The 13,958-nt window shown below is 39.0% G+C and overlaps 1 protein-coding gene across 19 annotated transcripts in view; it reads left to right on the top strand.

The window, feature by feature from the left end:
- tbc1d22a (TBC1 domain family, member 22a) overlaps positions 1–13,958 on the top strand; it is a 227,141-nt gene that overhangs the window by 73,116 nt on the left and 140,067 nt on the right. For 16 of the 19 annotated variants that reach the window (XM_069909539.1, XM_069909529.1, XM_069909522.1 and 13 more), the window contains one exon: positions 13,275–13,454. The exons of the other annotated variants lie outside the window; for them this stretch is intronic. In XM_069909539.1, coding sequence (XP_069765640.1) covers positions 13,275–13,454 — 180 coding nt within the window. The remainder of the gene's footprint in view (positions 1–13,274; positions 13,455–13,958) is intronic. 19 annotated transcript variants of the gene reach the window in all.

Below are 13,958 nucleotides of genomic sequence, written 5' to 3'. Positions count from 1 at the left end.
CGTATCGCTATCATACCTTCGAGAAATTGTGACAAACCATAGAGGTGCATCTCTATCTGGTTACTTGGATTCTCCTCTGCCATCAATCACCTAAGCCCTTAAATATTTTTAAAATTGCATTTGAAAATTACAGTTCTGCTTTCTTCGCTTGTCAACCATGAGCCCAAAATCAAATGTTTTGACTCCTTTAAGAAAGTTCAAATTGGCTCATTTATTGTATGCACATTCAGAATTTCCTCCTAAGCAATGAACACTGGACTTCAGCTGTTAAACATTCAAATCATTCATTTTGTTTGTCAGTGATTTCACTTTTCAGATTGTTTGTTTAAATATTTTTCTCATAAAATATTCTGGATCTTGCACGCCAACACTTTCTCTATTGACTGCTGTGTTCTGTCAGCCTTCTGTTTTCAGATTACTGTGCTTGTTACACCATGCACAGTTTTCTATTTTGAAGTGTTGCGTAAATAAAACAAAATTCCTTTAAAATTTGTGCAACTAATTACATTTCTCATGAATTAATATATACAGTAGACTCAATTTATTGACTACAGGAATATTTTAACTGAACCCAATCCTCTGTTTATTGAGACAAATAATTAGTGCAGAAATTTGGATCAGTGACTTGTGCTAGCTCTTCATTGAATGTAGGGATTGTACATCTTGTACAATAATTCGTGCAGAAATTTGGATCAGTGACTTGTGCTAGCTCTTCATTGAATGTAGGGATTGTACATCTTGTACAATAATTCGTGCAGAAATTTGGATCAGTGACTTGTGCTAGCTCTTCATTGAATGTAGGGATTGTACATCTTGTACAATAATTCGTGCAGAAATTTGGATCAGTGACTTGTGCTAGCTCTTCATTGAAAGTAGGTATTAATTGTACATCTTGTACACTTGATATGACTAGAGAATCATTTCAATCTTGCCTTTAAGTTGTTTTTTTTTAAAATTTTTTATTTTTCACACCATAAATCACAATAGCCATGATATACACTTTTTCTTTTCCACACATTTACAGTGACTTTTTCTCCCTCCCCCCTCCCTCCTCCCAAGCCACCCCCCCACCCACCCCCCCTCTCATCCATTTTAGGTATACAATCTAGGTTGCATTAATTCAGTTAGACAATGTTGTCATTCAACAAAAATACACCAGAAATTCTACTGAGTCCATTCTTTTCTTTTCTTCTCCTTCCATCAACTTAGGTAATGTTTGTTCCCGGTAGGTTTTCGCTATTGTATTTAATGTAAGGCTCCCATACTTGTTCGAATATTTCAATATTATTTCTTAAACTATATGTTATTTTTTCTAATGGAATACATTTATTCATTTCTATATACCATTGTTGTATTTTCAAATTATCTTCCAATTTCCAGGTTGACATAATACATTTTTTTGCTACGGCTAGGGCTATCTTGACAAATCTTTTTTGTGCATCTTCCAAGTCAATTCCAAATTCTTTATTTTTTATGTTACTTAGGAGAAAGATCTCTGGATTCTTTGGTATATTGTTTTCTGTTATTTTATTTAATATCTGATTGAGATCATCCCAAAATTTTTCTACTCTCTCACATGTCCAGATTGCATGAATTGTTGTTCCCCTTTCTTTTTTACATCGAAAACATCTATCAGATACTGTTGGGTCCCATTTATTTAACTTTTGCGGTGTAATGTATAGTCTGTGTAACCAATTATATTGTATCATACGCAGCCTCGTATTTATTGTATTTCTCATCGTTCCAGAGCATAACTTCTCCCATGTTTCCTTTTTTATCTTTATATTTAAATCTTGTTCCCATTTTTGTTTAGTTTTACCATTTGTTTCCTCATTTTCCTTTTCTTGCAGTTTAATATACATATTTTTTATAAATCTTTTGATTAACATTGTATCTGTAATCACATATTCAAGGTTACTTCCCTCTGGTAAACTCAAGTTGCTTCCTAATTTATCTTTCAAGTAGGATCTCAGTTGGTAATATGCCAGCGCTGTATCTCCAGTTATATTGTACTTATCTCTCATTTGTTCAAAGGATAAGAATCTACTTCCTGAAAAACAATTTTCTATTCTTTTAATCCCTTTTTTTTCCCATTTTCTAAAGGCAAGGTTGTCTATTGTAAAAGGGAGTAGCTTATTTTGCGTCAATATTAGTTTTGGTATTTGGTAATTTATTTTATTTCTTTCTACATGAATCTTCTTCCATATATTGAGGAGATGGTGTAATACTGGAGAAGTTCTATGTTGTACCAATTTTTCGTCCCATTTATATAATATGTGTTCAGGTATCTTTTCCCCTATTTTATCTAATTCTAGTCTCGTCCAGTCTGGTTTTTCCCTTGTTTGATAAAAATCTGATAGGTACCTTAATTGTGCGGCTCTATAATAATTTTTGAAGTTTGGCAATTGTAAGCCTCCTTGTTTATACCATTCTGTTAATTTATCTAGTGCTATCCTCGGTTTCCCCCCTCTCCATAAAAATCTCCTTATTATTTTCTTTAACTCTTTGAAGAATTTTTCTGTCAGTTGTATTGGCAATGCCTGAAATAAGTATAGTATCCTTGGAAAAATGTTCATTTTAATACAGTTTATCCTTCCTATCAGTGTTAGTGGTAGCTCTTTCCAATGCTCTAAATCGTCCTGTAATTTTTTCATTAGTGGATTGTAATTGAGTTTATATAATTGGCCTAGATTTTTGTTTATTTGCACACCTAGGTATCTTATTGCCTGCGTTTGCCATCTGAATGGGGATTCCTCCTTAAATTTTGAGAAATCCGCGTTATTCATAGGCATTGCTTCACTTTTATTTACGTTTATCTTGTATCCCGACACTTCTCCATATTCCTTCAATTTCTTATATAGTTCTTTTATTGATAGTTCTGGTTCTGTTAAGTACACTATCACATCATCCGCAAACAGACTGATTTTATATTCCCTGTCTTTTATTTTTATTCCTTTTATATTATTATCTCTTCTTATCGATTCTGCTAGTGGTTCTATAGCTAGCGCAAACAATAATGGTGATAGTGGGCATCCCTGCCGCGTTGACCTGCTTAAGTTAAATTGCTTTGATACATGTCCATTTACTGTCACTTTCGCTAACGGTCCCTTATATAATGCTTTAATCCAATTAATATACTTCTCCGGTAAACTGAATTTTTGCAATATTTTGAACAAGTAATTCCATTCTACTCTGTCGAAGGCCTTCTCTGCGTCTAAAGCAACTGCTACTGCCGGTGCTTTATTTCCTTCTACTGCATGAATTAAGTTAATAAATTTACAAATATTGTCTGTTGTGCGTCTTTTTTTGATAAATCCAGTTTGGTCTAAATTTACCATTTTCGGTACCTGTTCTGCTAATCTGTTCGCTAATAGTTTAGCTATTATCTTATAATCTGTGTTTAGCAGAGATATTGGTCTATATGACGCTGGTGAGAGTGGATCTTTCCCTTGTTTTAGTATCACTGTAATTATTGCTGTTTTACATGAATCTGGTAAGTTTTGTGTCTCATCAATCTGGTTGATTACATCCAGGAGGGGCGGTATATTAGGTCTTTAAATGTTTTGTAGAATTCTATTGGGAGTCCATCCTCTCCTGGTGTCTTATTATTTGGTAAATTTTTTATTATCTCTTGTATTTCTACTGTTCCAAATGGTTCTGTTAATTTATTTTGTTCCTCTATTTGTAGTTTTGGTAGTTCAATTTTAGTCAAAAATTCATCTATTTTCCCTTCTTTCCCTTCGTTTTCGGTTCGGTATAATTGTTCATAGAATTCTCTGAAGTTTTCCTTAATTTCTTTTGGATTATATGTAATTTGTTTGTCTTTTTTCCTTGTTGCCAATACCATTTTCTTAGTTTGCTCTGTCTTAAGCTGCCATGCTAGGATTTTGTGTGTTTTTTCCCCTAGTTCATAGTATTTCTGTTTTGTCTTCATTATATTCTTCTCCACCTTATATGTTTGTAATGTTTCATATTTTATTTTTTTATCCGCCAATTCTCTTCTTTTGGTTGTATCTTCCTTTATTGCTAATTTTTTTTCTATGTTTATTATTTCCCTTTCCAACTGCTCTGTTTCCTGATTATAGTCCTTCTTCATCTTGGTTGCATAACTTATTATTTGCCCTCTAATGAATGCTTTCATTGCGTCCCATAGTATAAACTTATCTTCCACTGATTCCGTATTTACTTCAAAGTACATTTTTAATTGTTTTTCAATAAATTCTCTAAAATCCTGTCTTTTAAGTAGCATGGGGTTTAATCTCCATCTATACATTCTTGGAGGGATGTCCTCTAGCTCTATTGCCAACAACAGGGGTGAGTGGTCCGATAATAGTCTAGCTTTATATTCCGTTTTCCTAACTCTCCCTTGAATGTGGGCTGATAACAGGAATAGGTCTATCCTTGAGTATGTTTTATGTCTAGTTGAGTAGTATGAGTATTCCTTTTCTTTTGGGTTTTGTTTCCTCCATATGTCCACAAGTTTCATTTCTTGCATTGATTTAATTATAAATTTGGTTACTTTGTTCTTCCTGTTAATTTTTTTCCCCGTTTTATCCATATTTGGATCCAAATTCAGATTGAAATCCCCTCCTATTAGTATGTTCCCTTGCGTATTAGCTACCTTCAAAAAGATATCTTGCATAAACTTTTGATCTTCTTCGTTAGGTGAATATATATTAAGTAGATTCCAAAGCTCTGAATATATCTGACATTTTATCATAACATATCTCCCTGCTGGATCTATTATTTCCTCTTCTATTTTAAATGGCACATTTTTGCTAATTAATATAGCCACTCCTCTTGCTTTTGAATTATACGATGCTGCTGTTACATGTCCTACCCAATCTCTCTTTAATTTCTTGTGCTCCAATTCAGTTAAGTGTGTTTCTTGGACAAATGCTATATCTATTTTTTCCTTTTTCAGTAAATTTAGTAGTTTCTTCCTTTTAATTTGGTTATGTATTCCATTAATATTTAGAGTCATATAGTTCAGCGTAGCCATTTTATATTTTGTTTATCTTCTCTTTCCGTTTTTCCATCATTACCTTTCCTCCTTTTCCATTTCTGTTTTCTTATTTTCAACTCTTTACCAGACAACATTCCTACAACATCCAACATTTTCCTTATTCTCCTATTTCTATCTTCTTTATCCCCAATCTCCCCTTCCCCTCCTGAGTTGCCCTTTATCCCTTGTCGGACAACCACATCTCCCCTCTCCATTTGGATTTGCGAATCCACTCGCAAGCGTCAACTGATTTTGCAGTGACCGCTCTTTTCCCCCACCCAGCCCCCCCCAGAAAAGATTTCGCTTTTTATATGTCACAAAGGTCACTCTTTTAATTCCCTCCTTATTCTCTCTATTCCATTACCTTCCCTTATTAATTCTTGTCTATACTCTCTATGTTTTCCTCTAATTACAGATACTTTCACATATGCCCATTGTCTCTATTCACTCTTATACCTCTTTACCCACATACATATCAATCGTGATAATTTTTGCTCTCATTACCCGTCTTCATCCCTCAGTCTATTTTTGTAATTGTTCTGCAAATTTTCGTGCTTCTTCTGGATCCGAGAATAGTCTGTTTTGTTGTCCTGGAATAAATATTTTCAATACCGCAGGATGCTTCAGTGTAAATTTATATCCTTTCTTCCATAAAATCGCTTTTGCTGCATTGAACTCTTTTCTCTTCTTTAGGAGTTCAAAGCTTATATCTGGATAAATGAAGATTTTTTGCCCTTTATACTCCAGTGGTTTGTTGCCCTCTCTTACTTTTTCCATTGTCTTCTCCAGTACCTTTTCTCTTGTAGTATATCTTAGGAATTTTACTACAATAGATCTTGGTTTTTGTTGTGGTTGTGGTTTAGGGGCCAATGCTCTATGTGCCCTTTCTATTTCCATTTCTTGCTGTAGTTCTGGACATCCTAGGGCCTTAGGGATCCATTCTTTTATAAACTCCCTCATATTCTTGCCTTCTACATCTTCCTTAAGACCCACTATCTTTATGTTATTTCTTCTGTTATAATTTTCCATTATATCTATTTTTTGGGCTAGTAATTCTTGTGTCTCTTTAGTTTTTTTATTAGATTCCTCCAATTTCTTTTTTAAGTCTTCTACCTCCATTTCTGCTGCTATTGCCCGTTCTTCCATCTTGTCCATTTTTTTCCCCATTTCTGTTAAGGTCATATCCATTTTATTTATTTTCTTTTCTGTGTTGTTTATTCTTCTTCTTAAATCATTGAATTCCTGTGTTTGCCATTCTTTAAATGACTCCATGTATCCTCTAACAAGAGCAAGTATATCCTTTACCTTGCCTTTCCCTTTATCTATTTCACTGTATTCTTCCTCTTCTTCTTCCTCTAGGTTGACCATCTGTTGTTTCTTTGCTGCCCTTTCCTCCTCTTCTTTCTTGTTTCCATTGTCTTCTGTGGTCTCTTCTTGCTGCAGGTGTTCTGCAGCTGTCGTTGCCGGCTGTGGAGATCGACTCCCCAGCTGGTCCCCCCTCCCGTCGGTGTGTTTTTTTTCATGCGCATCGCGCATGCGCGACTCCTCGCGCATGCGCGGTTGCGCACTTTTACTCGGCTCTGTGAGCCATTGTTGTAGTTCTCTTTCTACCGACCTGAGGTAGTGGGGTCTTCTCTCCACAGCGGGCCTCTTCGGACAGGTAAGGCCTTCACCTTTTTCCTCCGTTGTCTTCTCTTCCTCTCTTCTTTCCGTTGATTTTGATTTTTCTCCTTTTGTCTCCATCTTCTTTCCACCTTTATACTCACTTTTCTTTAACTTGTATTTGTGTGCCTTTGTATTTTCTCTTGTTTTTCCCGACTTTTCTGGAGAGGGCTGGAGTTCACCGTCCGGCCACTACTCCATCACGTGACTCCTCACCCTTTAAGTTGTTGAATCATCCTGAATTGGTAAATCCCTAGAACAAGGAACATGAAACCTTTGCTTAACATTTGATGCTGGCCTGACTCTGGCCTAATAGATAGCCATCCATACTCCCCACCCTCTACTGTTTGTAGAAATGTCCAACTTCGTTGGCATGTTGAGGAACTGAAGATGAGAGTGGAAAGGGGAGAGTTGGCAGGTGTGCTGGACTGCTTTTCTGGCTAGATGGTGGCGATATTTGTCTAAAATGTGAGACGTTGGGGCTCTGGCTCAAATGAAGGAGCATGCTTGAAAGTGGGGATGATCGAAGATGTGGAGAATGACACATTTTTCAGAGTTGGAAGCAGAAGCAACCTGTGTTGAATAAGAACTGTGCAAAGAGTTGTAATGAAAGGAGTGATTGAACAAATGGACATTTTTATTGGTCATCTGACAGATTGTCTGATTAAATCTGCCACAAAAAATGGCTTTGACACATTGATTCAATAAATGTAATACTTTTTGGTTCTTGGGGCTTATTAATCATATGATTGAAAGTCATTGGGGAAGGGCACTGACAGGAAATGCTGTTGACCATACCTGCCTGCCTAAACAAGTTGTAGAGGAGAGAGCTCGCAGGTTCTCGGCACTCTTAAGGGTGGGCAGCAGAGACTGGACAGTGATTGGGTGCTGGGCTGTGTAATGCAGTACACCTGCCCTTGAAAATTCTCGAGAGGTTTCAGTGGACTGCAGAATTGGAAATGGAATTTTTTGTTGTCAAAACTGCATGCATATATATTGTGTTTAATATTCCTGACTTTGAAATGTGCAATAAAATATTGATCTCTCAAAAACATCTTGGAGTTGTAGGTTAATTAGGGTATTTGCTTAACGAGGGCCCTTGGGCCAGAAGGGTCTGTTACCGTGCTATTTTTTCAAAATTTAGACATGTAGCATGATAACAGGCCATGCCTAAATTTAAATAAAAAGATTAAAAGTAAAATTTTAAATTTAAGATGGAAATAAAGTGTTAAAATACTAAAACAAAAGCACAAATTTAAGCAACATAATTAGTGAATTTTCTCCACTTCCTGCTGCCCTGACATTTTTCCCATTAATATCAGTGGGGCCTCGTACTTTTGTGCCAGATCTGAAGTTTTTAACTTCCTTCCACCCCAACCTCCCCCACCAAATATATTGCTGGAAAATCTCGTATGAATTGGATCTTGTTGGTGGATTCCATGCTGAGACCAGTGGCAATAGTTCAGCGCTAATGAATGTGAATCGTAAACATGTGCAAAAGTCGGACACTGATTTAATTTGAATGGCAAAATGCAGGCAATTTATTTCTAAGCTGCTGGCCACATTCAGAAAAAGTTGGCCCATTGTATTCACAAGATAGAATCTGATGGGCCAACTTCTGCTCCTATCAAGTCTGCTCCACCATTCTATCTTGAGCTGATCCATCCTTCCACTCAGCCCCACTCCCCGGCCTTCTCCTTGTAACCCTTGATGCCCTGACTAATCAAATACCTGTTAATCTTTGCCTTAAATACACAAGGTATTTGGGGTGAAGGAGGAGAAAGTAGCATCACTTTTCAAGCCCTTGTTAAGAGGGATATTATGTTAATTTTTTAAAAACATATTTTCCATATGTCAGTTTTGAGTATTAAATTTAATTATTTGGGATTATTGATTAAATTTACTCATTTCAATCAAAATTAGCTCAATGTCATGGGCAATATTATTTAATAGGGTAAGCACCACTCACAGAACTGATGTGTGTAGTTGTCAGTGCCACAGCTGAAAACTATGCATCTGCTGGAGAGTTTTATTCCGATGAGAGGGTACTTGTGTCAGCGACATTGCGACTGTTCCACAGGCCCACAAGGCACACAGAACAAATCGGAGCAGGAATACCAATTTTTAACAGCAGAAATTTAACTGTTAAATGGAGTGGATAAAAGAAAACCAACATTGAAAAAAAAAAATCTGCTGTTGTTGAATCATGTTGAAACAGCAACTGTGTGCTGTTGATGGTAGAAGATATCCATAATTACTTGGTGTTTATTTTATCCAGTATTCTTGAGTTCATCAATAAGGTTTGCATTTAGATTTAATTTCCATTTCTCCACATGATTCTCCCCCAAAATGGTAGTCTGTATTGAGAAAACTATTCAGAGGATAAGTGCAATGAAGCAGATAGACCATAGACACACAAATATGCCAGAAATCGAGGTTGTGCATTTGTGTCTTAGTTTAATATGGGCATCGTGATTTATACAGGCCTTGTGGGTTAAAGGTTGAGTTCCTGTGCTGTACTGTTTGAAGTTCTATTGAGGATTGAAATAAATTTAGTGAAGCGCACCTTCAGGAAGAATGTATTGGGTGGAAGGAATTGATCCAATACTTTATCAAAATTTTACTAAAAGTCTAAGGTCAAACTTAGGTTGCAGAAATTCCCTGGAATTCTTCTGAAGCTTGAGGTTATTAATAATTTAATGAGCTGTATCGAAACCGCGTAGGCCTAATCAGAATATACCTTTTTGTAGTTTGAAAAGACCACACAAAAAGGAAGGGAGAAGGTTGAAACTTTGTCAAATATCATTTTTTTAGTTTTGAATATGTGAAGCATTTTTGTTGAGCATTGGTGATGATGGATATTGGTAAATGTGGGGATATTTTAGATCAGTCACAATCTCATTTAATGGCAAATGTGGGGAAATGTTCCTTTGTACCCAGGAATTATTTTGAAATGCTGGATAATTCTATCTATGCAAATGAACTGCTTTTGTGTTTATGTTGACATTATGTTTTGGTGTAGTTCATGAATGAAATCCATATCCATATTTTCTTTCAATCTTTTTATTTTAAAATATTTTATTTAAAATTTTCCAAACTCGGCTATTAACATTTATCAGTGTCAGTGTTTTAACTGACTACAATTTGCAATTATAAGTTCTCAGGTACTGTTTGACCTGCTGAGTTTCTCCAGCATTGTGTGTTTTTTCAGTTGAGTTAAATGTGATTAGTTCAAAATACATGAAAATTACTTTGTACTTTCTCTACAATCGAGCAACCCTGACCACTCTTCAAATGCTGTTTCTGCATCAGGTATAGCCTGGTAGGTGCAACAAATTGCCCAGTGTAACTGCTGGCCCCAGTGTAACTGCTGGCCCCAGTGTAACTGCTGGCCCCCAGTGTAACTGCTGGCCCCAGTGTAACTGCTGGCCCCAGTGTAACTGCTGGCCCCAGTGTAACTGCTGGCCCCAGTGTAACTGCTGGCCCCAGTGTAACTGCTGGCCCCAGTGTAACTGCTGGCCCCAGTGTAACTGCTGGCCCCAGTGTAACTGCTGGCCCCAGTGTAACTGCTGGCCCCTTAGAAAGTTTGCATTTGCTGCTGAGTGCAACATGCAAGCAAAGCAATTTAATGTGGGATTGCTAGTATTTTTGGTAAAGATGGTTTGCTGCAGGAACTGAGGGAAATAGACAGCCAATGTTTCAGAATCAGGATTTATTCTCATGAATGTCACAAAATTTGTTGTTTTATGGGAGCATCACAGTGGAAACATATAAACCACCTTACAAAATTAAATAAGAATAGTGCATGGAAAGTCAAAGTTAGGCAGTGTCTTTGGTTCATAGTTCATTCAGGAATCTGATGGCAGCAGGGAAGAAGCTGTCCTTGTGCCGCTGAGTGCTCATCTTTAGGCCCCTGTACCTTTTTCCTGATGAGGATCCTTGAGTATAGAGGCTGCTTTCTGAAGACCCCACCTCTTGAGGATGTCCTCGATGGAGTGAAATCTGGTGCCAGTGATTTAGGCCGAGTTAACAACCAACAGGAGTTGGCCTGAGCATGGACACCTCCATACCAGATGGTGATGCAAGCAGCCAGAATACTTTCAGGTTGAGACTCTGCATCAAGACTGGAAGTAGAAAGGCCTCACTCTGGCGGAGGAGAAAGGTAGGGACAGGCAGGTTAGAGACGCTGGCAATGCCAGAATTTGGAGCAGAACACAGTCTGCTGGAGGAAAGAGTTGTCAACATCTTGTCTGGAATAAATCTTGCCCTGACCTGCTGAGTTCTTCCAGCCGATGGTCTTTGTGTAGGAATGGGTTGGGGGAATTAAAATCTTGCAACTAGGTCTACACAGTAGAAAGATGCAGAGCAGTTACTTAGCCTTTGCTTGCTCTTGCTGATGTAGAAGAGGCACATTGAGAGCACTGAATGCAGCAGGTAAGGTTGGAGGAGGTGCATGTTAAACTTTGCCTCCCATGGATAGGTGGCTTCAGTCCCAGGATGGAGGTGAGTGAGATGTTGGAAGCGGTGTTTGCATCTCCAATGATCACAGGCTGCTGGGAAAGGCAGGGAGCCATGGAGAGTGTGGTCCCCACAGAAATTGGTAAAGGATAGAGGGAGAACAATAACTGGTGCCACAATTGCATTGTAGCTGGCAGAAATGTCAAAGGTTGATGAGCTGGAAGTAAAGGTAAGGATGAAGGCGATTGAAATCCCTGTCCTGTTTAGGGTGTGGGAAATGAAACAGATGCAAGTGAACACTATCAACCACAGTGGAGGGGAAGTTGTGTTTCCTGAAAAAGGGAGGGCATTTCAGTTGTCTTGGTGTGGAAAGCCTCATTTGAGAACAGATGTGGCAGAAAGGGGGAATGAGGACAACAAATGGTGTCCTTATTGGCGACCGGGTGGGAGGAAGTCTGACCAAGGCAATTGTGATGTCAGTGAATAGTTTGGCTCCAGATATGGGAGATGCAGAGACAGAGAGTGGGGGGGAAGGGAAGATGTCAGAAAACAAAGTGAATTTGAGGGTGGGGGTGTTCGTCGTGAAGCTGATAAATGAACTAGGTCTGTCTGCGTGCAGGTGGCATCACCAATGCAGTTGTAGATATAATGGCGGGGGGGAGAGTTGGGGTGTGGTGCCAGGGCCGTCAACAAAAAGGTAGGCATAGAAAAGGCTCATGTAAGTTTCTATGCTCCTCGACAACTCAGTGGTGTCTATTATTCAAGAAATAATGTTTCAAACAACATAGCTTTGATATGAGAGTTTATTGTCACATACATAAGTGCAGTGCACTGGTGCACCAACATTCTTTCTTGCTGCAGCCAAACAGATACCCCAACTGCAATAGTATAAATTAAGTTACCACATAAATTAACAAAAAAATGATAAATATCAAAAGATAAATGTAGAAAGTGAGAGGAATCAAAGGAGAAGTTGTTCAGAGTAAAAATAAATTCTGCTGGAGGAAATTTTTAAATGAGCCTAACTCTGATTTTTGTCGAAAGAAACTGAGACACTAGGCCTTCCAGAGAGGGAATGGTGGTGCATGGGGGCCAGGAATCTTCAAGTTATTGGTGGAAGAGAGAGCATGTAAAAATATCCCAGATGGTGGTGAGAGTTGAGTTATGAGAAAGTTAGTTCAGTGGGGGAGGCAGGCCGAAGCTATCAGCATACCAGAATCTTCGGAGTTGGCTGCATCTTGGAAATTGGTGTATATTATTAAAGAAGTCCTGTTTCTCACAATATCCTTACCGTCTGTGAGGTGCGTAGATGATTTGAACAAATAGGGTGCATTTCAATTTTTTGTTCTCTATTTTTTGAAGATGGGTTTATCTTGTAGAGCAGTGGTTCCCAACCTTTTACTTTCCACTCACAACCCACTTTAAGTATTCCCTATGCCATAAGTCAGGGGTGTCAAACTCAAATTCACGGAGGGCCAAAATTAAAAACTTGGACTAAGTCGAGGGCCGAACTAAATATTTATTGAAAATTTTCAACAACATCTGCATGTTTTCTCTTCTTTCAACATATGTAATGTTAAACTTTAGGATATAACTTTAGGAGGATAATGTTACAGGTCAGGAGTAGGTAGCTCAAGTTCACCCTTTGCTTGACCTGAGGGAAACATATTTGGTCCCTCTGGAGATGTAGTCAGCATTCACAGGCTGTGTCCATTTTGGCCTGCATTAGGACTCAGCGCACTCCTCAGACTCTAGGCCTCTATTCACCCTCGACCCACCATCCCTCTACCTGACCAGTCCTTTACCCAACCTCTACTCACCCCTCACTCCACTCGCTCTGCCTCTACCCACCCCATCCTATACACGCCCCTCTACTGCCTCTCCCCTCAACCTGTTCCTCCCTCTACCCGTCTCTCACTCTCTAATCACCCCTCCCCTACTCGCCCTGCCCCTCCCCTTTTACCTCTTCCCTATCCACCCCTCCTTCTACTCATCCCTCCCTCTAACTGCCCCTCGCACCACCATAACTTCCCCTGCCCATTACTCCTCACCTACACCCTCTGCCCACCCCTGCTTACCCACCCACTCAGGCCCAGCGCGGTGCCGATCAGCCTTTGCGGACAGCCACCATCTCTCTCTTCACATGCAGGGCCGAACCAGGCGTCCCTGGGGTCCGCGCGGGTGCAAGCACTGAAGGCCGTGGCGACCGGGAGAAGTGCGCTCGCGCTGTGGAAGGGCCGTCCGGTGCCAGTCACGCGGGGCTCGCGCAGCCCGGGGGCCGTGCGCAGCCTGCCATGCCCGTCGCGCCGACAGGAAATCACAGGCTTGAGTATATTAAAATTTCATGTGGTTTTACCTGCTTTTCTACTTTCATCTCTTGCCTTATGGGTCAGATGGACACCTCCAATGCTGTTCATTCCTTTGTGCAGGTACATGTCTTGATTTTTAGGAAGAGCCTTTCATTGTGAGGTTTAGAGAATGTTGTACTGACCTTCAAGTATGAAACAGCCTGAAGAATGAGAAATAAATTGTGATGACAGGCTGTAAAAATAAGATGTGTTTTGTATCTTTTACAACCTTGGATTGTACCAAAGCCACTGCAGTACTTTTGAAGTGTACTTATTTGAGTCAAGTAACATGACTTGCATTCCCATGCACTTAGAAAGTTGGGGTGATTGAAATGAGTTGTAGAATCTTCGAAGCTTTGAGCAGGTAACAGCCAGTTGACTCATCTGTCCCACCCATTGCTGAGTTTCCTTTCATGTTCCATGTGTCGGTAGTGTGACAGTAGTATTTTTTTTACATACACTTTGCAGGATTTTACCATTAGGAA

Source organism: Narcine bancroftii, chromosome 13 (assembly GCF_036971445.1).
Source record: "Narcine bancroftii isolate sNarBan1 chromosome 13, sNarBan1.hap1, whole genome shotgun sequence".
Lineage (NCBI taxonomy): Eukaryota > Metazoa > Chordata > Chondrichthyes > Torpediniformes > Narcinidae > Narcine > Narcine bancroftii.
This window is presented reverse-complemented; position numbering and strand designations above follow the sequence as displayed.